Source organism: Chrysemys picta, chromosome 1 (genome assembly GCF_011386835.1).
Source record: "Chrysemys picta bellii isolate R12L10 chromosome 1, ASM1138683v2, whole genome shotgun sequence".
In the NCBI taxonomy this organism is placed as follows: Eukaryota; Metazoa; Chordata; order Testudines; family Emydidae; genus Chrysemys; species Chrysemys picta.
Genome location: NC_088791.1, coordinates 100,129,170 through 100,150,642, shown reverse-complemented (window position 1 = coordinate 100,150,642; position 21,473 = coordinate 100,129,170). Strand labels below are relative to the sequence as shown.

The window sequence follows — 21,473 nt, the reverse complement described above, 5'->3', positions numbered from 1 at the left end:
CTTGCGGTTTATGTACTCTTTGGCAAGGTGGTCTGGTGCCAAGATAGGGATGTGTGTTCTATCACCCTACCACCGCTAGGGAACCCCATCGTGGCTAAGCCATCCACTCTGTCCTGCATGTTTTCCAGAGTCATTACCCTTCTTAGCAGAAGTGAATTGATTGCCCTGGCTACTTGGATCACAACAGCCCCCACGGTAGATTTACCCACTCCAAACTGATTCCTGACTGACCGGTAGCAGTCAGGTGTTTCAAGCTTCCACAGGGCTATCGCCACTTGCTTCTCAACTGTCATAGCAGGTCTCATTTTGGTGTTTCTGTGCTTCAGGGCTGGGGAAAGCAACTCACAAAGTTCCATGAAAGTGGCCTTACGCATTCGAAGGTTATGCAGCCATTGCTCCTCATCCCATACCTGCATAACTATGCGGTCTCACTAGTCTGTGCTTGTTTCTCAGGACCAGAAGCGGCGTTCCACTGTGTCAACAAGCCCGGCTGCCGCTGACAGCATGTGCGAATTACTCCATTCCATGGCTTCCAGCATGGCTATTTGCATGGCATCACATTCTTCCGTGCGGCGACTCCTGGCTAGGCTCTGCAAATATCGCAGGACAATGCGCGAGGTGTTTGCGATGCTCACAACAACAGTGTATAGCTGAGCAGGGTCCATGCTTGCCGTGCTATGGTGTCTGCACGAGTAACCCAGGCTTAGGCGCGAAAATGGCGAAGGGAGGGAGGAGGCAAGTGCATCATGGGAGGCTGATGATATGTATCCAAAACAACTCGTGAAAATGTTTTTGTCCCATCAGGCACTGAAAGCCTAACCCAGAATTCCAATCAGCAGCAGGAATTGTGGGATAGCTGTTCACAGTGCATCGCTCCATGAGTCGATGCTAGCCATGGTAGTGAGGATGCACTCCGCCGACAGAATGTGCATAATGGGGACATGCAGCATCGACTTTGTAAAATCGGAGGCTAAATGTCGACTTAAATAAATTCGACCTAATTTCGTAGTGTAGACATGCCCTAAGATGGGGGTACTTCCATTGCACTCCACCAAGGGCTGTGGCTTAAGGTCCCAAGGAAGGGGAGGAATTATTTAGGATATAATTTAGGCATAAAAACTTATAGAACAGGATGGTACAAGGGGAAATAACTAGGAATAATGTAATGAAATTAAGAAAGGGAAAATAAAGGACTAATGTAAAGGAGCAAAAAAATGTTATGATGAGGGGTAAAATGTTCAGAAGTGCCTAAGGAGCCTAAGACCCATTTCAAAAGTGATTTAGGCACTTAGAGCCTAAATCTAATTGAAAGTCAATGAACTTAGGCCCTTAAATCACTCAGGTGTTTTTGAAAATTTTAGCCAAGATCTATTGAATTATGGAAGTCTTCCCAAAGAATTAGTTGGACTCCCATTATTTGGAACATTAAAAAAAAAACCAACCTAGATTGGACAAAGTACCAGACTATATCCTATAGGAAGAAAACTTATACCTGCAGGTAGATGGATAGAATGTTTTAATAATAGCATAGAAACTAGAGAAGGAAAAAAATATGAATTTATGAAGAATAGCTATGGAGTAATCACAGTTTTTCTTTTTAAACGTTAAGCACAAAAAGCAAAAATCTCTTAATTTCCAAATATGTTATGCTATCGCTGCTGGTATTTTTATGCAGACACACTAAAATGTCTCCTAATTATATGGTGAAAATTCTTAAATTGTACAACAAAGACCTTGAAAACTCAATATTGTTGCACTAAAATGTATCTTATGACAGCTGTCGTTTATTCTGAAATGTTTGTCAATTTTTTATATTCTATACACTCTACATTTTTTTAAAGATAACTTAAGTTTTACAATTTGGCAGATCCTATTGTAACCATCTGGGGTCATATACATACAGATCTGTAATTTCAGGACCCAGCCAAAAGCATTGAGGTAGCAACAAGAATAAGACCTTCAACTTAAAAAAAAAAAAGTAATCTTTTTCATGAGCTAAACAAACTATTTCACTAACTCAGCCAGCAATAGGAATTAGTCCATGTGTTTGTCTTACTGATCTATATAGATAGAACTCTCACATATTCCATCCACAGAATGGACACTACCTCCACACAGGTTGGTACTAGAAATAGATCTTAGGCCTGGTCTACACTACGACTTTAATTCGGTTTTATCAGCGTTAATTCGAATTTACCCTGCAACCGTCCACACAACGACGCCATTTATTTCGAAATAAAGGGCCCTTTAAATCGATTTCTGTACTCCACCCCGACGAGCGGAGTAGCGCCAAAATCGATTTTAACATTTCGAATTAGGGATAGTGTGGCCGCAATTCGATGGTATTGGCCTCCGGGAGCTATCCCACAATGCACCATTGTGACCGCTCTGGACAGCAATCCGAACTCGGATGCACTGGCCAGGTAGACAGGAAAAGCCCCGCGAACATTTGAATTTCATTTCCTGTTTGCCCAGCGTGGAGAGCACAGGTGACCACAGATAGCTCATCAGCACAGGTAACCATGCAGGCCGATAATCGAAAAAGAGCACCAGCATGGACCGTGAGGGAGGTACTGGATCTGATCGCTGTATGGGGAGAGGATTCAGTGCTAGCAGAACTTCGTTCTAAAAGACGAAATGCCAAAACTTTTGAAAAAATCTCCAAGGGCATGATGGAGAGAGGCCACAATAGGGACTCTGATCAGTGCCGTGTGAAAGTCAAGGAGCTCAGACAAGCCTATCAAAAAACAAAGGAGGCAAACGGTCGCTCTGGGTCAGAGCCGCGGACATGCCGCTTCTACGCCGAGCTGCATGCAATTCTAGGGGGGGCCGCCACCACTACCCCACCTGTGATCGTGGATTCCGAGTCGGGGATAGTCTCATCAGCTACACCTGAGGATTCTGCCGATGGGGGAGAGGAGGAGGAGGAGAAGGAGGATGAGCTTGCAGAGAGCACACAGCACTCCGTTCTCCCCAACAGCCAGGATCTTTTTCTCAGCCTGACTGAAGTACCCTCCCAACCCAGTATCCAAGACCCTGACCCCATGGAAGGGACCTCAGGTGAGTTTACCTTTTAAAATATAAAACTTGTTTTAAAAGCAAACGGTTTTTAATGATTACTTTGCTCTGAGGACTTGGGATGCATTCGCGGTCAGTTCAGCTACTGGAAAAGTCTGTTAACGTGTCTGGGGATGGAGCGGAAATCCTCCAGGGACATCTCCATGAAGCTCTCCTGGAGGTACTCCAAAAGCCTTGCCACAAGGTTTCTGGGCAGTGCATCCTTATTCCGTCCTCCATGGTAGGACACTTAACCACGCCATGCTTGCAGCAAGTAATCTGGTATCATTGCCTGACAAAGCCTGGCAGTGTATGGTCCCGGTGTTTGCTGGCATTCAAGCAACATCCGTTCTTTATCTTGTTGTGTAATCCTCAGGAGAGTGATATCACTCATGGTAACCTGGTTGAAATACGGGAACTTAATTAAGGGGACAGAAGTGGCCGTTCCTACTGGGCTGTTTGCCTGTGGCTGAAAATAAATCCTTCCCTGCAGTTAGCCAAGCGCAGATGGGAAATTGGCCCTGAGCTTTTCGCGTTTGGCTAGCAGGGATCTTCCCTGTTACCAGCCACGCGGTGGGGGGAGGGGTACAGCGATCATCCCAGAGAATATATGGCGGGGGGGGGGGGTTAGTTTGGTTCCTGCAGGGATCTTCCCTGATACCAGCCACGCGGTGGGGGGAGGGGTACAGCGATCATCCCAGAGAATTCATGGCGGGAGGGGGGAGGTTAGTTTGTTTTCTGCTGCTGCTGAATGTTAACAGAAAAACCGCAGCACTCTACGGGCTTTGCTTGGTATGTGGGAAAGGAGGGCGCAGAAGCCGTAAGACAAAGGCTTACCATGGCCGCATGCAAGCCAAATTCTGTTGCCCGGACCTGTGATCTCTAGCAGCAAAGCCACAGGCACTCAGTATTAAGAGGCAAAATGCGACCTTGCACAGAAATCACATGTGCTATGTAATGTGAATAGTGTTGGTCACCGTGAAAGAGTATAAGCATTGTTCTGCAAAATGTATCTTTTTAAACAATTCTCTCTTCTTTCCCCTCCCTACAGCAGCTGCAAATTCCTCAAGCCTCCCTCCTCCATCCCGAAGGCTATCACAGATAAGGCGTCGTAAAAAGAAGACGCGAGACGAGATGTTTTCAGAAATTATGGAATCCAGCCGCAGTGACAGAGCTCATCTGAATGAGTGGAAGGAAACAGTTGCAAAGTATAGGAAAGAAGCCAGTGAACGTGAGGACAGGAGGGACCAACGTGAGGACATGAGGGACCAACGTGAGGAGAGGAGAGACGCTCGAGATGAGAGGTGGCGGCAGGAAGATCAGAGGAGGCAGGATGCAACGCTGGGGCTTCTGCGTGAGCAAACAGACATGCTCCGGCGTCTGGTGGAGCTTCAGGAACGGCTGCAGGAAAACAGACTGCCGCTACAGCCCCTGTACCCCCCTCCCCCTGTTCCATATCCTCCTCACCCAGACGTGTAAGAACGCGGGGGGGGGGGGAGGCTCTGTACACCTTCCCATTCCACCCCAGTGGACAGCCCAAGCAAAAGGCTGTCATTTTTTTAACCTTTTTTTAGTGGCCTTTTCCTTCCCACCGATCCTCCTCCCAAATCCCACCCGGGTTCCCTCCCTCTTTTTCTAATCTATTAATAAAGAATAAATGATTTTTAAATGATAGTGACTTTATTTGGTTTGAAAGCAAGCTGGGGGAAGGGGGAGGGTGGGTTCCTTACAGAAAATGAGTCAATAAAGGGGGCAGGTTTTCATGAAGGAGAAACAAACATATTTCACACTGTAGCCTGGCCAGTCATGAAACTGGTTTTCAAAGCCTCTCTGATGCACAGCGCTTCCTGGTGTGCTCTTCTAATCGCCCTGGTGTCTGGCTGCGCGTAATCAGCAGCCAGGCGATTTGCCTCAGCCTCCCACCCCGCCATAAAGATCTCCCCCTTACTTTCACAGAGATTGTGGAGCACACAGCAAGCAGAAATAACAAAGGGGAGATTTCTTTGGCTGAGGTCAGAGCGAGTCAATAATGAACGCCAGCGACCTTTTAAACGGCCAAATGCACATTCTACCACCATTCTGCACTTGCTCAGCCTGTAGTTGAACAGCTCCTGACTCCTGTCCAGGCTGCCTGTGTATGGCTTCATGAGCCATGGCATTAAGGGGTAGGCTGGGTCCCCAAGAATAACTATTGGCATTTCAACATCCCCAACGGTTATTTTCTGGTCCAGAAAGTAAGTCCCTTGCTGCAGCCCTTTAAACAGAGTAGTGTTCCTGAAGACGCGAGCGTCATGAACCCTTCCCGCCCAGCCCGCGTTGATGTTGGTGAAACGTCCCTTGTGATCCACAAGTGCTTGCAGCACCATTGAAAAGTACCCCTTGCGGTTTATGTACTCGGTGGCTTGGTGCTCCGGTGCCAAGATAGGGATATGGGTTCCATCTATCGCCCCACCACAGTTAGGGAATCCCATTGCAGCAGAGCCATCCACTATGGCCTGCACATTTCCCAGAGTCACTAACTTTCGTAGCAGCACCTGAGTGATTGCTTTGGCTACTTGCATCACAGCAGCCCCCACCGTAGATTTGCCCACTCCAAATTGATTCCCGACTGACCGGTAGCTGTCTGGCGTTGCAAGCTTCCACAGGGCTATCGCCACGCGCTTCTCAACTGTGAGGGCTGCTCTCATCTTGGTATTCTGGCATTTCAGGGCAGGGGACAGCAAGTCACAAAGTTCCATGAAAGTGCACTTACGCATGCGAAAGTTCCGCAGCCACTGGGAATCATCCCACACCTGCAACACTATACGGTCCCACCAGTCTGTGCTTGTTTCCCTTGCCCAGAATCGGCGTTCCATGGATAGAACCTGCCCCATTAACAACATGATCTCCAAAGCACCGGGGCCCGTGGTTTCACAGAATTCTGTGTCCATGTCCATGTCCTCATCATGCTTGTCGCTGCACTGCCGCTGCCTCCTCGCCTCGTTTTTCTGGTCCTGGCTCAGCATAAACTCCACGAGAACGCGCGAGGTGTTTACAATGTTCATGACTGCTGTCTTGAGCTGAGCGGGCTCCATGCTTGCCGTGGTATGGAGTCTGCAGTGTTCACCCAGGAAAAAAGGCGCGAAATGGTTGTCTGCCGTCCGTTGCTTTCATGCAGGGAGGGAGGGAGGGAGGAGGTGAGGCTGTACCCAGAACCACCTGCGACGATGTTTTTTGTCCCATCAGGCACTGGGATTTCAACCCAGAATTCCAATGGGCGCGGGAGACTGCGGGAACTATGGGATAGCTATGGGATAGCTACCCACAGTGCAACGCTGCAGAAATCGACACTAGCCCCGGTACTTGGACGCACACCGCCGAATTACTGTGCTTAGTGTGGCCGCATACATTTCGACTTTATACAATCTGTTTCCCAAATTCGAATTATATAAATTCGGATTAATCCCGTAGTGTAGACATACCCAAAGCCACAAAGTTTAGATCTAGATTCAAACTTCTCCTATGTTTAAGAATCTTTAGATACAGGCTTTTGTGTCAGACTGTCAATAATGTGATGTAGCAGCTAAAGATCAATCTAAAAACTGACATTTCAGCTTCATGCAGCATATCTGGACTTCACAGGTTAGCAACTGGTAATGATCTATGGTGGTATTCTGCACACACCTAAAGCATGGCATTAATCAAATGCACATGTGAAAAACTGGGATTTTAATTACTTAATTTACCTTGGGCTCCAAAACACCTCTGCAAAGGAACATCTCCACTTACTTCACAGCCTTTTGAAAAGTAATGCATCAAAGGGGGAAAGAGACCACAGAAACCAGTGTCCCTCTTCAGCAAGGAGAAGGAATCCATCATGCATTAAAGAACGCAGAGGGAGCAGGTCTATTGATTTTACTTTAGTTTCCATAGTGATGAAGAGCTACAAAGAACTAGGATGCACATGTTGAGAAGTATGTTAAATCACATGTATGGATGACAGCATTCCTACGACTTCTTCCAAGATGATGGAAATCATACAGATGTCCATTTAGTAATCACCAAACCAGTTGTCTCGAATTTCAAGAACCATTACAGCAATTCAGGCCAGTTCCAATGATGTTTCTGCCATAGAGATAGAACCAGCTCCACAAAGGGATTTAAATGCCCAAGTCTCTGCTCAGCTGTCACTTAACCCTGTAGGTGCCTAAACTCACTTGGTGCCTTCATTTTTGCTGTAAAAGTCTCCATGGTGCCTAAATTTCTGCCTCTGGGCACATGCGCTGCTGCCTCAGGCAAACGTTCAGGTGCTTATCTCATGCCTAAACCCCAGCATGATCCTCAACCAGATGGAGGTAAGTGTTTCCCCACCTATCTTTCTTGTGGAGCCTAATCCTGTAGGTGTGCTCTGAACATACCTAACTCCATACAGAATGGTCATGGGTGGGAGAAAGAGAAGGGCTCCCTTATAAACTCTAGCCTAGGGTGGGAAGCCCAGATTCAATTCCACCTTCTGTTACCTGCAAAAATCTAGGGCACCTCACTATACCCTACTGAGGGCTCAAGACATGTCCCGGTTAATTTAGGTACCGCCGCCCATTCCCTACTGAGGGCTCGTGGTGTAAGGCACCTACCCTTACCCATAGGGCTCAGGGAGAAACCTGGTCAATTTAAGTATCTGCCCTTTCTCACAGGGCTTAGGGATCTATGGGTCTGTGGGATCTTTTCCCAGTGAAAGAGCCTTACACTAAACATTATTTATTAGCAATACACACTGAGAACATATATGCCAAGCAAATCTCTTATGCTCACTACTCCCAATATACAGACAAACTTCATCCAATGGCCAGTCCACTTGTCTGTGGATGCCGATGATGCCTCTGCACGTCACAGTCATGCAAAGGGGTCAGAGATCTAGCAGCTTGATGTTGAACTGCAGTCTGGAGATGATTCCCAAATATGGATGATTCCCAAAAACTAGCTACCTCCTTTAACTTCACTAGACCTATCACATTATTCAATACCTCCAGGTAACAAAATGTAACCAATTATGCACTGGCACTTATGTTTCCTCATCCCTGCTCAAATCTTTTTTTACATTTTATCTTTCATGCCTGAATTGTAACTTATTTCTGACCTTTATTTGTGCAGATGGTCAGCATAAATTTGCTGGTCAGAGCTTATCTTATCTATTTTACCATTTGTTGGGGTCTTTCTGTATCCTCCCTAAACTTCCCAGTGCTTGGGTGTCTCTACTTTACAACCCTGGGTGTTATAACTCTTGTTAGGGGCATTCCTGAAGTGGGGGTGCCTTAGCAGCAGCCGAGCATTTTTCTTAATTTTAGTGGTGAAGTACCAGAGTTTCACCCAAGGCTAATCAAGGCTAGTTTAGTATGGGAGAGAGTTAAGTCCCAGGCTTACACCTCTGTCTGATGAGACAAAGGGATTTGAATAGGGGTCTCCCACTTCTCAAATAAGTGCCCTACACATGGGACTATGGAGTCATTCTCACACAGTCTCTGGCCCAGTATATAAAAAAAATTAAATATGCCAAGTGGAAAAGCTTCACCAAGAGAGCTTGAGAGACACCCACATCAGACCAGCCCATATTTAGAGCACTCTTCTGCAGTGTGAGAGACAAGTTCAACTCCCTTCTCCACATCAGGCAGGGGGACAGATGAACACAAGTTTCCCAAATCCTGGGTAAGTGCCCTAACCACTGTGCTAAGCTTCCTTCTCTTCCTTCCTTCCTCCTCCCACTTGCTAACGTAAGCAGCTATCCACCTAGCGTGGATTCCATTCTCAGGCATCTCTCTCTTTGCATGCATTGCATATGGAGCACAGGCAACTAACCCAGGGTTTGTGGGATCCACTGATTTTCAAGGTACCTATAAGGCACTTTGGGTATGTCTACACTGCAATGTAAGTCCAGGGTTAGGAGAACTTGAGTTAGCAGACCCTGGGTGTGTTAACCTAGGTCTTGGAGTGTCTACACTTATTTGTAACCCCAGGTTAGGAATTGTGGAACCCTGGGTCAAATCTGGGGTTCCAGTGTCTACACAGCATTATGAGGGCCTAAGTCCACCCATATCCCAGACTTCCTAGCACTCTTCCAAAACATGGTCACGCTAGCCCTTTGGTCATGGTGCAGTGTGGGACAACTTGACTGTCCAGAGAACAAGCAAAGTAGGCTCACGGGATTGTGGGATACTTTTGACAGACTCTCAGAGAAAAAATCCAGTGGGGCTGCATTTATACTACAAAGCAATAAGGCTTGAACTCTGGGTCCCAGCTTGACTCAGGCTTGGACCCCCCAGAGACCTGGGACCCTGGGTGCAAGCCCTGAGTTAGCCTAATTTGTACATAGAAAGAAGGGGAATCAGGCTTGAGCCTGAATTCAAACCCTTGGGATTACATCACAGCATAGACACCCTCAGCATTGCAATACTTAAAGACCTTTTGTGGATCTAGGCTGTAATGATTAAAGTGATCTATTCATCTGAAAATGAGCAATAGGTCCTCTTGTGACATAGTAATGTTTCACAGCAGCAGAGTGTGCATTACTCTGTACACTGATTACAACACACATCTTCTGTGCTTTTGGAATACTACTACTATATTACAAGTTTTTCACCATTACCCCTGTATCTATGTGAAAAGATGCCCCTCAGGTTTAGTAATTTGAGATAAAATCTTGGCCTCACTTAAGTCAATGGTCCAGTGGGGCAGGATTGCAGACCTGGAGTTTTCTTCCTTTGTCAAATGCTGGTATTCTCTGTTGGAGATTAAATATTTTGTTTGTTTTCTAGTTTAGTAAAATTCTTATTTTTGTGGCTGGATATAAATACAATTTTCAAAAAAATTCAAAACTAGGCATGAACAGCTTCCCAGGATGGTTTTCCTTCTAATCTAACTGGTTTCGGTCCCTAATTTTCAGTACCACTCTATCAGAGAAGTGTATGCGCCAACTGGTGATCTAGTCATACACATGGCCAGAGCCACTCTATACTTACAAGTACACAAACTAACAAGAATGTGTACATACATGTCCAGCAGCATCAACTCAAAGTAGCATGTACACAAATGCACAGCAACAAATGTAGGGCCAAATCTTGTTGAAGCACTGAACACCATCAATTCCCATTGACTTCAGTGGAAGTGGGAGGTGTTCAGTGTTCCGCAAGGTGTGTTCAGCACTTTTTAAAATCATACCTGAAGGCTACATTCTGAGAATAAATGAATACCTGCAACTCTGAAGGTTAATGGGAGCTGCAGGTGTTCAGGACCTTTCCAGGATTTGGTCCCTCTTGAAAAAGTCACATTCTGGATTTATTGATTAACTAAGTCAGCTCTGTGTAGTTTTCTTGCAGCTAGAAGCCAGCGTTGACAGGACTTTTGGTCAAATTTCTCCTGCATATTTTCTCTTTCAACCATCCCTTCAAGATTGACAAATACTTGGGCAATTTTGTGTTATAAGTGAGTTAGTTAAAGAAGAAACAGAACAAAGACTATGCTAATTGCACGACAGTTTCATCTCAAACATGAGATACTGTGGCAGCTTTTTCCCATATTTTTCTACTTACTAAAGCAAGCTTTCATGAGAACCTTGTATTTCTTGTTTTATCGTTTTTAAGATGCTCTCACCATATATGCTTTTATTATTTCTTTCATCTGGTCTTGACTGGATTTCATTTCAGCCTAATTGGCTTTGCTTCCATGATCAATGGTGGCAAGACTAACTACCTGATGACAGAATTGTATGCCACCCATACAGCTGTTAAAAATCACACTTGACTCTCATTTTTACAGAGTAACCAAAAGCAATTCCTGAGACTTCTTTTTTGGAAATCCAGCCACAAGATAAAATTCCTGCCTACAATCTATTAAAAAAAAAAAAAAAAAAAACAACGCTAACAGGTAGGCTGCAAATGTTCTACAGAGAGTCATTGCATAACCTGTGCTGTTGCAGATACACCAGCCAAGAATTCGCCCCACTGTAAGTGCAGCTCCATTGACTCCGGAGGAGTTTTGCCCATTTACACTAGTAATGAATTTTCTCTGGATGCTCTTCTCCAGCAGTTTATAAACTAGCTCCAGGAATAATGTTGTTTAGCAGTTTTGACTACCCTCTTTCAGATATCCTAAGCTACTACTGACAAGTACCAAACAAACTTAAGGCCCAATGCTGCAAGATTTTCAGTATTCTAAACTTCCACTAACTTCAGTAGGAATTAGGATAAGGATGTGTTCAGCACCTTATAAGAGAAGGCTTCTAGTGATTTACAAATCCATAGTTATCTGACCCCAAAGTATTTTTCAAATTCCATAAGAAAATAGATAACCAGAACACTCAATTAAGTCTTCTGCATATTATTTGTGATAAAATAGTACCTAGAAGCCTTACTCATGGCCCAGGACCCCATTGTACTAGGTGCTGTACAAACACAGAACAAGAAGACAGTCCCTGCCCCCAAGAGCTCAACTAACCACATACATGGAAGATCCTTATCATTTTCTAGTATTCTGTGGTATAATAGTCTTAAGTTACTTGTTGAACTTTACATAGAATGTGACACACAATGGTCCAACATAAATCATACATTCACAGACAATGAAATGACCAGAACAATAAACTACTCTCCCCATTGTATCCCTCTTTGGCAATATTACAATGATCAAACAAGAAATTATTGTAAAAGTTCAAGTCAATTACAGCATTTTCTGAAATTAACAACAGATTTTTTTGGCATTCCAGCACTCGCACAGACTTCCCCATAAATAGGTATGTGAACAGATTCCACCTTCAACTCATGCAAATCTGGGAAGATAAGCCCTCCTGGTGGATTATACCTGACACTACAATACTTCTCCAAGTGTGTTTATTATTGCTTCTTCCTTAAACTCCATATACAACACAATATAGCAGCAGATGAATAAAGACCCCTTCCTTCTCCCTGAGTCATCTTGCTTTCTTCCCTGGGTTCTCCAACAGGTGAGCTAATTACCTCATTAGCTCATCATGCTCCCTGCGGGTGTAAGTGATCCCTTCTACCCTTCCAAACCCAATCAGGTTACCTAACTCCTTCCTACTCTAACCATACCTGGTGCCCTGTGTGATGTAAATGTCCAAGCTGCTGGCCTTCAACAGGCTCTATTTGTAGATGCGAACAGCACCGTGTCACACTGTAGGAAATAAAAACTTTCTAGTACAAACAAAATTCCATAGAAATTAACTAATTTTCAGAAATGATGCTCAAAATCTCCTAAGAAGCTCAGCTGAGCAAATTGCATACAAACCACTGCTTAGTCAGCACAATATACTTATCAATCAAAGCTAGTCTTGACTGGCTGTCATGAGAAACCTAATAATTTTCACAAGCAAGTCTGAGTCAGTGTCAGATAAAATCCAGCAGCACTAACAACTGAACTACAAGACCAATGTAGCTGAACAAAGAGTGCCACCCAGTGAATAAACTGAAAAGCATTAGTCAGTCATTTCAAAAACGGCATCATAAAAGGGCAACATGTAACTTAATGCTTTAAAAAAATCTAATTGTTACTTAAGCTTAACTCACTTAAAACCTTTTCTCCAAATGTTTTCTTTCACTGTAACATTTTCATTCAAAAGAATTCCCATTTCTGTCTTCCATTTCGTGCTCACATGGACATCTCTATTTTATGCACATCATAACAGTGTGGCTGTTGTGCACACTGGCTGGTTAGCTCACTTTGTCCTCAGGTTTCGCAGCCTTCATAAAAACTGCACACGCCCTGGAACATTTTATTTTGTACATATTCAGTTCACATATTATTTTCTTTTAAAAAATTGGAAGCCATATCCTAGCTTTGAATATACATGAGGGCTCCACTGAATTCAATGAAAGCTGCATGTACATAGAGTATGGCCCTGAATGTCTAGCCTAAATTAGGGGCAATTCTTAATACCTACTTAAAGATACTGTGCACCCACAAGTCCTATTGATTTAAATGGAAAGTGAGAGATCCCAGTCCTTTGCTGATGGTCAGCATGTTGCACAATCAGCCGCTTAAACTTTTTGTGACCTTTTAAAAGAATCTAAAGTAGATATTTCAACAGAAACCAGGGAATTGAGGGGAGACACTGGTGGTGCTGTGTAACTGTTTGATAACACAGACCAAAAATACATATAGCATCATTTCTCTTATTTGAAATTATCTTTGAAATAAAGATTGGTTTATTGTTTCTGTAATTTGACAAGAAATGAATTTCAACGCCATTGTTTCAAGTCTGTTCTGTTCTTTTCACATCCATTTAAATGAGATGAAAACTGATCAGGGAGATGTCAAATGTCTTAATGAAACACACAACAAAATGTGTCTTCCCCAGAAACAGCTTTAAAATGAATAAATGCCAAATGGTGGATTTGCTGTCTTTACCCAGATAAGTGCTGCTGCTCTGTCTATACCCGCTGGTGCTGCTGAGACTATTGCAAGTGTTCACTTTGCTCTGAATGGTATTGCTACTGCTGCTGCTGTCCCCTTTGGGGCTGATATTCTTTCTATTGAAATTGCTGCTACCATTGCTCTTGATGTTATTGCTATCTGGGCAGCTGGTACACAGGATGGTGGCACTGCTGGCCTGGGTGGTCCTATTCTTGCTGCACCTCCTGGAACCGTAGGTGCTTCCCACTACTGCTATTCTTAAACCTAACCAAATGCTGCTGTTGCGACTGTCCCTGCTGCTGCTCTGGGCCACTCCACTTGCGGATGTGTTATTTGCCTCCTAGAGGCCGGAGTCGGGACCCCAGTATATATTGTACAAACACAGCACTAACTTGCTGTGCTTGAAGAACTTACACAGGGGTTCTCAAACTGGGGGTTGGGACCCCTCAGAGGGTTGTGAGCAGGGCCGGCTCCAGGCACCAGGCAACCAAGCACGTGCTTGGGACGGCACCTGGTAAGGGGCGGCCAATCTTGGGGTGGCAGGGGGCAACGCGGCGCTGTGCTTGGCGGGGGGGGATTCCAGCAGCACGGCGCTCAGCGAGGGGTGTTTGGCGGCGCGGCGCTCAGTGGGGGGGTGTTTGGTGATGCTCCGCGCGGGGTGGGGGGGGGCCTTCAGCAGTGCAGCGCTGCCCGGGGGGCGGAGGTGTTCGGCGGCGCGGCACTCAGTGGGGGTTTCGGCAGCGCGGCGCTCCATTGGGGGGTGGGGGTGTTCGGCAGTGCGGCGCGGGGGGTGTTCGGCAGTGCGGCGTGGGGGGTGTTCGGCAGTGCGGCGCGGGGCAGGGGCTGTTCGGCGGTGAGGCGCTTGGCGGGGGGTGTTTGGTGTCGCTCTGTGGGGGGGGGGATTCAGCAGCGCAGCTGGGGGTGGGAGGTGTTCGGCAGCGCGGCGAGGGGCGGCGGTTGTTCGGCGGCGCTCGGCGGGGGGGGGTTGGCGACACGGCACTCGGTGGGGGGGTGTTACGGCGGGGCGGCGCTCTTTTTTGCTGCTTGGGGCTGGCCCTGGTCGTGAAGTTATTTCATGGGGGGTCGCGAGCTGTCAGCCTCCACCCCAAACCCCACTTTGCCTCCAGCATTTATAATGGTGTTAAATATATTAAAAAGTGTTTTTAATTTATAAGGGGGGTCGCACTCAGAGGCTTGCTGTGTGAAAGGGGTAACCAGTAAAAAAGTTTGAGAGCCACTGACTTACAATGTAAGTAGACAAGATAGACACCGGGTGGAGAAACTGAGGCACGGAGGGGCGACGTCACCTGCCCACGGTCACCCAGGAGCTCAGTGTCAGAGCCGGGAATAGCATCCAAGGCTCCTGACCCCCAACTAGCGCCAGGTGTACCGGCCCCGGCTGCCGTGTTGCGCGGCTCCTGGCGGGGCTGTTTTGGGACCTGCCCTGGCACCGCGGTCTCCGGCCGAGCTGTGGCGGCGGCGGCTGCTGCAGTTCCCGCGGCTGCGCCAGGAGGGGGCGCTGCTGCGGCGGCCGTTCCGGGCCGTGCCCGGGGTCCTCTGGCGGCTCCAGCCCCGCGGCCGCCGCCGCACTCCATTTCCCGGCGTGCAGCGCGCGCGCGCTGCCGGAAGTCCCGTGTCGGAGCCCGGGCGCTGCTGCCATGGCGCTGGAGACCCTCTCCCCAGACTGGGACTTCGACCGCTTCGACGACGGCTCCCAGAGTAAGCGGGGGGCGGGAGCGGGGGGCGGGGGCGGGGGCCGGGCCCCGGGCCCCTCCCGTCAGTAGCGGGGCGCGGGCAGGAGCCAAAGGGCCAGCGCGCGATGGGTGACGGTCGCACCCGGTGCCCCAGCGCCTCCCTGGCGCGCGTGTGCCCTGCCCTGCCGGCGGGGTCGGGGAGCGAGCGACCGGCCCAGCCCTGGGCCTCTCCCCTGGGGGGCAGCGCGCCACGGGCCCCGCCCTGCCCAGAGCCGGTCGGGGGCTCAGTGTCACTCCGGCTGCCTGGGTTGAGGGTGGGGTTGCGATCGTAGCAAGGTCACCACCTCCAGCCCCCTGCGCTGCGGCAGGGCCAGGTAACCTGTCCTAGCCCATCGCTGGCTGGCGTCTGCCCCACCTGTTCCTACAAACCGCCAGCGATGGGGATTCCACCGCCTCCCTGGGAAGCCTGTTCCAGAGCTTCGCTTCTCTTCAGTCGGAAAGTTTTTCCTGGTATGTAACCTGGATCTCCCTTGCTGCAGTGTAAGGCAATTTACTCCTTATTTTGGCTTCAGTTGCTATGGAGAGCAATTGATCAACTTCCTCTGAACAACATCCCTTAAGGTATTTTAAAATTATCAGGTCCCCCCTCAGTGGTCTATTTTTCAAGATTCAACATGACCTTTCCTCATAGATCAGGTTTTTTTAAACCTTTGATCATTTTTGTTGCTCTGGTCTGGATGCTCCGATTTGTCTGCATCTTTCCCAAACTGTGGCACCCAGAATTAGACACAGTCCTCCAGCTGAGGCCTCACCAGTCCTGAGTAAAGCAAGACAAGTAGCTCCTTTGTGTTACATACCACACTCCTGATAATACCCCTCAGAATATTAGTTTTCTTCATAATTGCATCACATTGTTGACTCATATTCAATTTGTGGTTCAAAGGTTCATCTTCCTTTTGTTTCTCCTCCCTCCACAGGCCCCCATTTGAGAGGTTTTAGCAAATATCCCAAACACTGAGGTGGGAATCAAACATGGGGAGACACTGAATTTTGCATGAATTGGGGATTTTTCCTGCTGAAACAGTGAAGCCTCTTTCATTGCAGTTGCTGTCTTGATTAGCTGGATAAGTCATGCTGGAATAAATTAGTTCCGTGATGTGTTTTTGCTGTGGCTCAAAGGGAACTAAGTAGGGCATTCGCTTGCAATTTCACTTCAACTTTTTTTAAAATGATGCTTAACTCTTTGTCAGCCTGCTTGTGTGCCTGTCAAAAATCCATTAATTCTCTGTCCTTGTAGACAACTTACTTTCTAAACAGAGAGTGCATGTGTTGTAAAATGAACGGTCAAGCTGAATTAATTACACCAGTTATTACTGAGCAAATATGTCTGTCATGAGCTGTTGTTTCACATAGACAGTATAAGTTTCCCAAGTGGTTGTCTGTTCATGCCACATTTATTTTATTTACTTTCAATGAAAACTGACTTGACTTATTTATGATTTCTAACAATTGTATGCACCGAAAAAGGAAAGTTTAAAGTATAGCTTTTCATAAAATGGTGCCTAATCATTGCTTCCCAGATATTAGCAGGTGTGTGGAGCTGAGAACCTCTGACATGAGGTACTTTTCACACCAGCTTGATAGAGGACAAGCAGCTTACTTCTCAATGAGCAAAGCGATAGGAAAACAAAATGGGTATGCCTGTTTTTAAAAGGAAGTTTCTTGTATTCCAAGCAAGCTGGATAAAAATCCACGATATGAAAGATTTTTTTTAAAGTTGGTCTCATTTAACTTTACAACTAAATCCTACATCTAACTATTAAGTATTATAATTGTTTAAACAGAGGAAATGTGGGACCAAATCAGTCTGGTGTAGAATCATAGACTCATAGAAGTATAGGACTGGAAGGGACCTCGAGAGGTCTTCTAGTCCAGTCCTCTGCACTCAAGGCAGGACTAAATATTATCTAGACCATCCCTGACAGGTGTTTGTCTAACCTGCTCTTAATGTTGCATTAATGTCACATATATAACTAGGCTTGGCAGAATTCAGCTTTTATTTTCTTACAATTTTGACAGATAATATTGATGTTTAAACACAGAAACAGAAAAAGTGATTAAAAATAAATTTTCAATGTTGCAGGAAATTGTGGGAGGGTTAGACGACAATTATATAATGACAGTAGATGTTGAGATTCAAAAGGTTAAGGCTGGATAACCATTAAAATAGAAATTGTCAACATCACATGTCAAAATAAACAAAGTAAATATTCTTATATCAAATCTAAGAAGTTCTCAAGAAGAATTCTTTTTACTTGGCCTATCTGTGAATTTTGATTATCGATGAAAATACTGTTTGTTGGTTTGTGTGTGTACGGTGAAATTCAGGTTTACCAACATATTACCAATAAAAATCTAATCTTTCCATGCCTATATATAACAATGCAGTTATCATTAATGAATCCTCATGGGATGATGTATACCCAGTATAGAAGTACTGTCTGTCTTATTAAAGAATATTAATACAATTAGAGTCAAGTATCAGAGGGGTAGCCGTGTTAGTCTGGATCTGTAAAAAGCAACAGAGAGTCCTGTGGCACCTTTAAGATTAACAGATGTATTGGAGCATAAGCTTTTGTGGTTGAATGCCCACTTCGCTCCAATACATCTGTTAGCCTTAAAGGTGCCACAGGACTCTCTGTTGCTTTATAAAATTTCTGTAATTGTATTATCTTCACTGTTGAGTAAGGTTTTGCGTTCTCCAAATCTTAGTGGTTTCATTTTTAATGTCTGAAAGGAAATTGAATCAATCAAATCTGAGTACAGTTTATAAAGTGTTGTGTCTGCACTGACTTCCTATCCTTCTGTATAATATCTACATCGTCTGAAGTAGGATTTTTGTTCATTGCATGGAAATGACAAAATAAGGTTTACTGCGTTCTCTGCTGTACTGCCAATTAATTTCTCAAATGAGTGAACTTGTCCAAGTGAAGAAAATATTGTCTTTGCACCTACATGAGAGGCTACAAACAAAAATTGCCTTATTACTTCAAACTCTTTCTATAACTGGCTGGCAAACAGCTTCTACCAGTTTAATGGTTGAACATATCTCTAAATTTGGCAGCCAACGACAGGTACTTCTAAATTGTTCTAGCCTGGATGTTGGTGTGATTGAGAGATGATTAGTATATAACATTGTAACACATCAACTGCTTCAGGGGATAAGCATCTAGCCTGGCATTTTAACTTTTGCCCTTTGGATAGTTACCTTCACAATCATAAGAGCCGGAAATGTTTATATTCAGTTAAAGCTTACATCCTATAGAAACGAATGGGTATCTGCCCCACTACCACAAAGTGGCAAGCTTCCTACTTGCCTCTTGTGAATGAATTTTTTTCAAATACTGAGGTAGCTACAGAATTCCTTCTGTATCAATTGAATCTACTCTGGTCCTGATCCTGAACACATCTATTTATGTGTTTAAATTTATTCTCATTAGTAGTCTCATTGAAATGAACGGGACTGCTTGTATGCTTAATATTTTTGTACGTGTGTTTGCTGCATCAGAGCTTATATTTTTGTCCACTTAATTGTTTTTTATGGGGACAAGATAGAACAGCTATTTTTCTATTCTACAGGAGGCTGCCCATCAGTGGTGGAACAGTATAGATGGTATTAACACCAATTACAAAGTATTTTCTCTGCACTGGCTCCCAGGGGAAAAAAAATTACTGCACACATTTTACCCACAGCAATGAATAACTAGCAAAACTGATTCCTTCAGACATATTAGGTCCTCATATGGCACTGTGCATTTGACTGTAGATGGCACTGTGCATTTTGATGGATATCTGTTAAGCTTGCATAGCATTATACAAAGTTGTTGCCATCTGTACGTTAATCCATTTGCTATTCATAGATTCATAGATTCTAGGACTGGAAGGGGCCTCGAGAGGTCATCGAGTCCAGTCCCCTGCCCACATGGCAGGACCAAATACTGTCTAGACCATCCCTGATAGACATTTATCTAACCTACTCTTAAATATCTCCAGAGATGGAGATTCCACAACCTCCCTAGGCAATTTATTCCAGTGTTTAACCATGATGCAGTGTGTACATTTAATTGTAAGCATTGACCACAATCTCAGTTTTGCTTTTGCTGTTATTACAATGAATCATTGGCTCTATTTAAATCGATGCCTTACTGTTTTTAATAGTTAGCGAGAGTTGCATGTTGATTTTTTTTTTTGATTGGTATATATATATTTGTGTGGCAGGAGTTGGGGCATAAACTACTACAGATAGAAAAAAGGCGGGTATAGTCAAATAAGTTTGAGAACCACTGATCTAGGCTGTAAACAATTTGGGACAAGCATTCCATTTCTTTGGGGGCATTTTAACTACAGTAGAACCTTAGAGTTATGAACACCAGAGTTATGAACTGACCAGTCAACCACGCACTTTATTGCCAGAAGTATGCAGTCAGGCAGCAGCACTTATAAAGATCAGTGACCTGCATACTTAATTTACCAACTAACACAAATATTCTTGATATTTGCCCAATGGAATGTTGCTTGAATATATCACCACTTTTGGCAGTGAGTGGGCTGCCATGCTTCATTTGGCCATCTAATTTCTGAGTGGTGGTAGAGCAGAATGCTCTGACAGAGGGAGAGTTAGCTTGAAGATGGTTAGAATTTTGGGTGGTGACTTAAGACAACGTAATCCTGCAATCAAAGTAGGAGGTAGTGGTAGGAACAGCTATTTTTAATGCAGTTACCAGTGAGTTCTAAGAAGTGATAAGACACTCATTGCCTCAAGGGTATAATATTACCATAGATGTTTGGTTAGGGATCTCTCTTTCAACTAATGTGCAATATTAAGTTTAAGATGTCATAATTTGTGTTGTCTGTATATGCTATCTACTTAGTATCTTCATGTTGTAAAGTTGACATCTCTGGTAGTTTAGCTTGTTTAAGGTCAGTCTTGAAAATACGCATAAACTAAAAAATAACGTAACTGTTTTGCTGCTCTTGGCAAATAACATAACTTCCCTTTAAATTGGTATGTTTGAGTTTATAAACCAAGGGAAAAACTTGCATTTTCTTGGTGTCAACCTTGTTAACTGAAAGTGATTTCAGGAAACAATGTTGTAAACTAAATAACGGATTAAACTAGATCTTACTTTAAATAATCTGTAGGATATTGCAGTTCAGTGAGTATCCTGTAAAATACTTTAACTTTATGATACTACATAAATATTACTATTTACTCTTAGAAATTCATGCTGAAGTACAGTTGAAGAATTATGGGAAATTTCTTGAGGAATATACTTCTCAGCTGAGGAGAATAGAAGATGCATTGGATGACTCAGTTGGAGATGTTTGGGACTTCAATCTTGATCCTATAGCATTAAAGGTCTGTATATATTTAATGCATATTGGAATTATCTACGTCTTCTACAAATTAGAATAATGCATTTCAGAGGAATTCAGTTATGATTTTACTAATGAATCTCTGGAATGATCAGATTTACTGGGCAAACGTTCTCGTATTCCATCAATACAAAACTGTCAAATTAAATGGAGAAATGTGATTGTCCAATAGCTTATAGTTCTGTTACCAAGCATCTATGAAAAGCCTTCAGAGATGGAGCTCTCATTTCAGAATACAGGACTTATTCTCTCCTGGGCTGCATGAGAACCATAAGGCTGAAGCTGTTGGTATCATGGTGTGCCAATCTGGAAGCCAAAAAATCTCTCGCTTGCAAATGAGTTGTATAGTTGGAAGAGAGTTTGAAGGTATTGCAAGGTCTCTGCTTTTGAACTCTACTAGTCAGATTTCTAAACTGCATTTATGAGCGATTAGAGTCACCCTGAGGATATGGTCTTGGCCTAACGGCCTCTTTATCTCTGATCAGTGGAATGCCGTTGTCAGCCAGGCTTTGCCTGCATGTTTCAGGCTTTAGAGTATTCTTCCCCAAATGACTGAGGGCAGGTTGTTTTCTGATAATGTTAGAATGTTGGGGTGCTAAATGAGTCCTGTCCCTCCATCATTGATAATTAGGCTCTTTGGAGTGTAGATGGCGATTGTGTTGGTCAGACACAAACTCTTGGGAAAAGGGTGCTTGCAGGGTGTCTAATTTGGCATTCTACAGCTGCTGGAAAAAGTGTACACCATCTCTTTCTTGTACCCTGTTCAGACCTTTTAGAAGAGTTAGTAACCACTGTCTGTAGAGTCTAGGATGTTCATGGCACTTCTATGGGCCAGTAGCCATTGTGCCTTCTGTCTGGAGTGGACCTGAAGCCTTTTTTAGTTGT

At 44.6% G+C, this 21,473-nt stretch overlaps 2 protein-coding genes across 5 annotated transcripts in view; both read left to right on the top strand.

Annotated features, from left to right (window-relative positions):
* The first annotated feature begins 2,133 nt into the window (after positions 1–2,133).
* LOC135975003 (uncharacterized) lies at positions 2,134–4,536 on the top strand. The gene is made up of 2 exons (XM_065564939.1): positions 2,134–3,060; positions 4,109–4,536. Exons 1-2 carry the CDS (start codon positions 2,523–2,525, stop codon positions 4,534–4,536), a joined length of 966 nt encoding a protein of 321 aa, XP_065421011.1. The 5' UTR covers positions 2,134–2,522.
* Positions 4,537–15,036: 10,500 nt separating this feature from the next.
* The window catches only part of WASHC4 (WASH complex subunit 4), a 59,518-nt gene continuing 53,081 nt past the window's right edge, over positions 15,037–21,473 (top strand). For 2 of the 4 annotated variants that reach the window (XM_042843619.2, XM_005300781.5), the window contains exons 1-2: positions 15,037–15,177; positions 20,432–20,571. In XM_042843619.2, coding sequence (XP_042699553.2) covers positions 15,117–15,177; positions 20,432–20,571 — 201 coding nt within the window. In that variant the 5' untranslated portion in view covers positions 15,037–15,116. Of the gene's footprint in view, positions 15,178–15,478; positions 15,663–20,431; positions 20,572–21,473 lie in introns of those variants that run through there. The other 2 variants (XM_065564818.1, XM_065564799.1) reach the window with 2 other exon arrangements.

Coding starts and splice junctions, on each gene's coding strand:
- LOC135975003 (XM_065564939.1), top strand. CDS start 2,523: ATGCAGGCCGATAATCGAAAAAGAGCACCAGCATGGACCGTGAGGGAG. Junction 3,061..4,108: donor CCCCATGGAAGGGACCTCAG/GTGAGTTTACCT, acceptor CCCTCCCTACAG/CAGCTGCAAATTCCTCAAGC.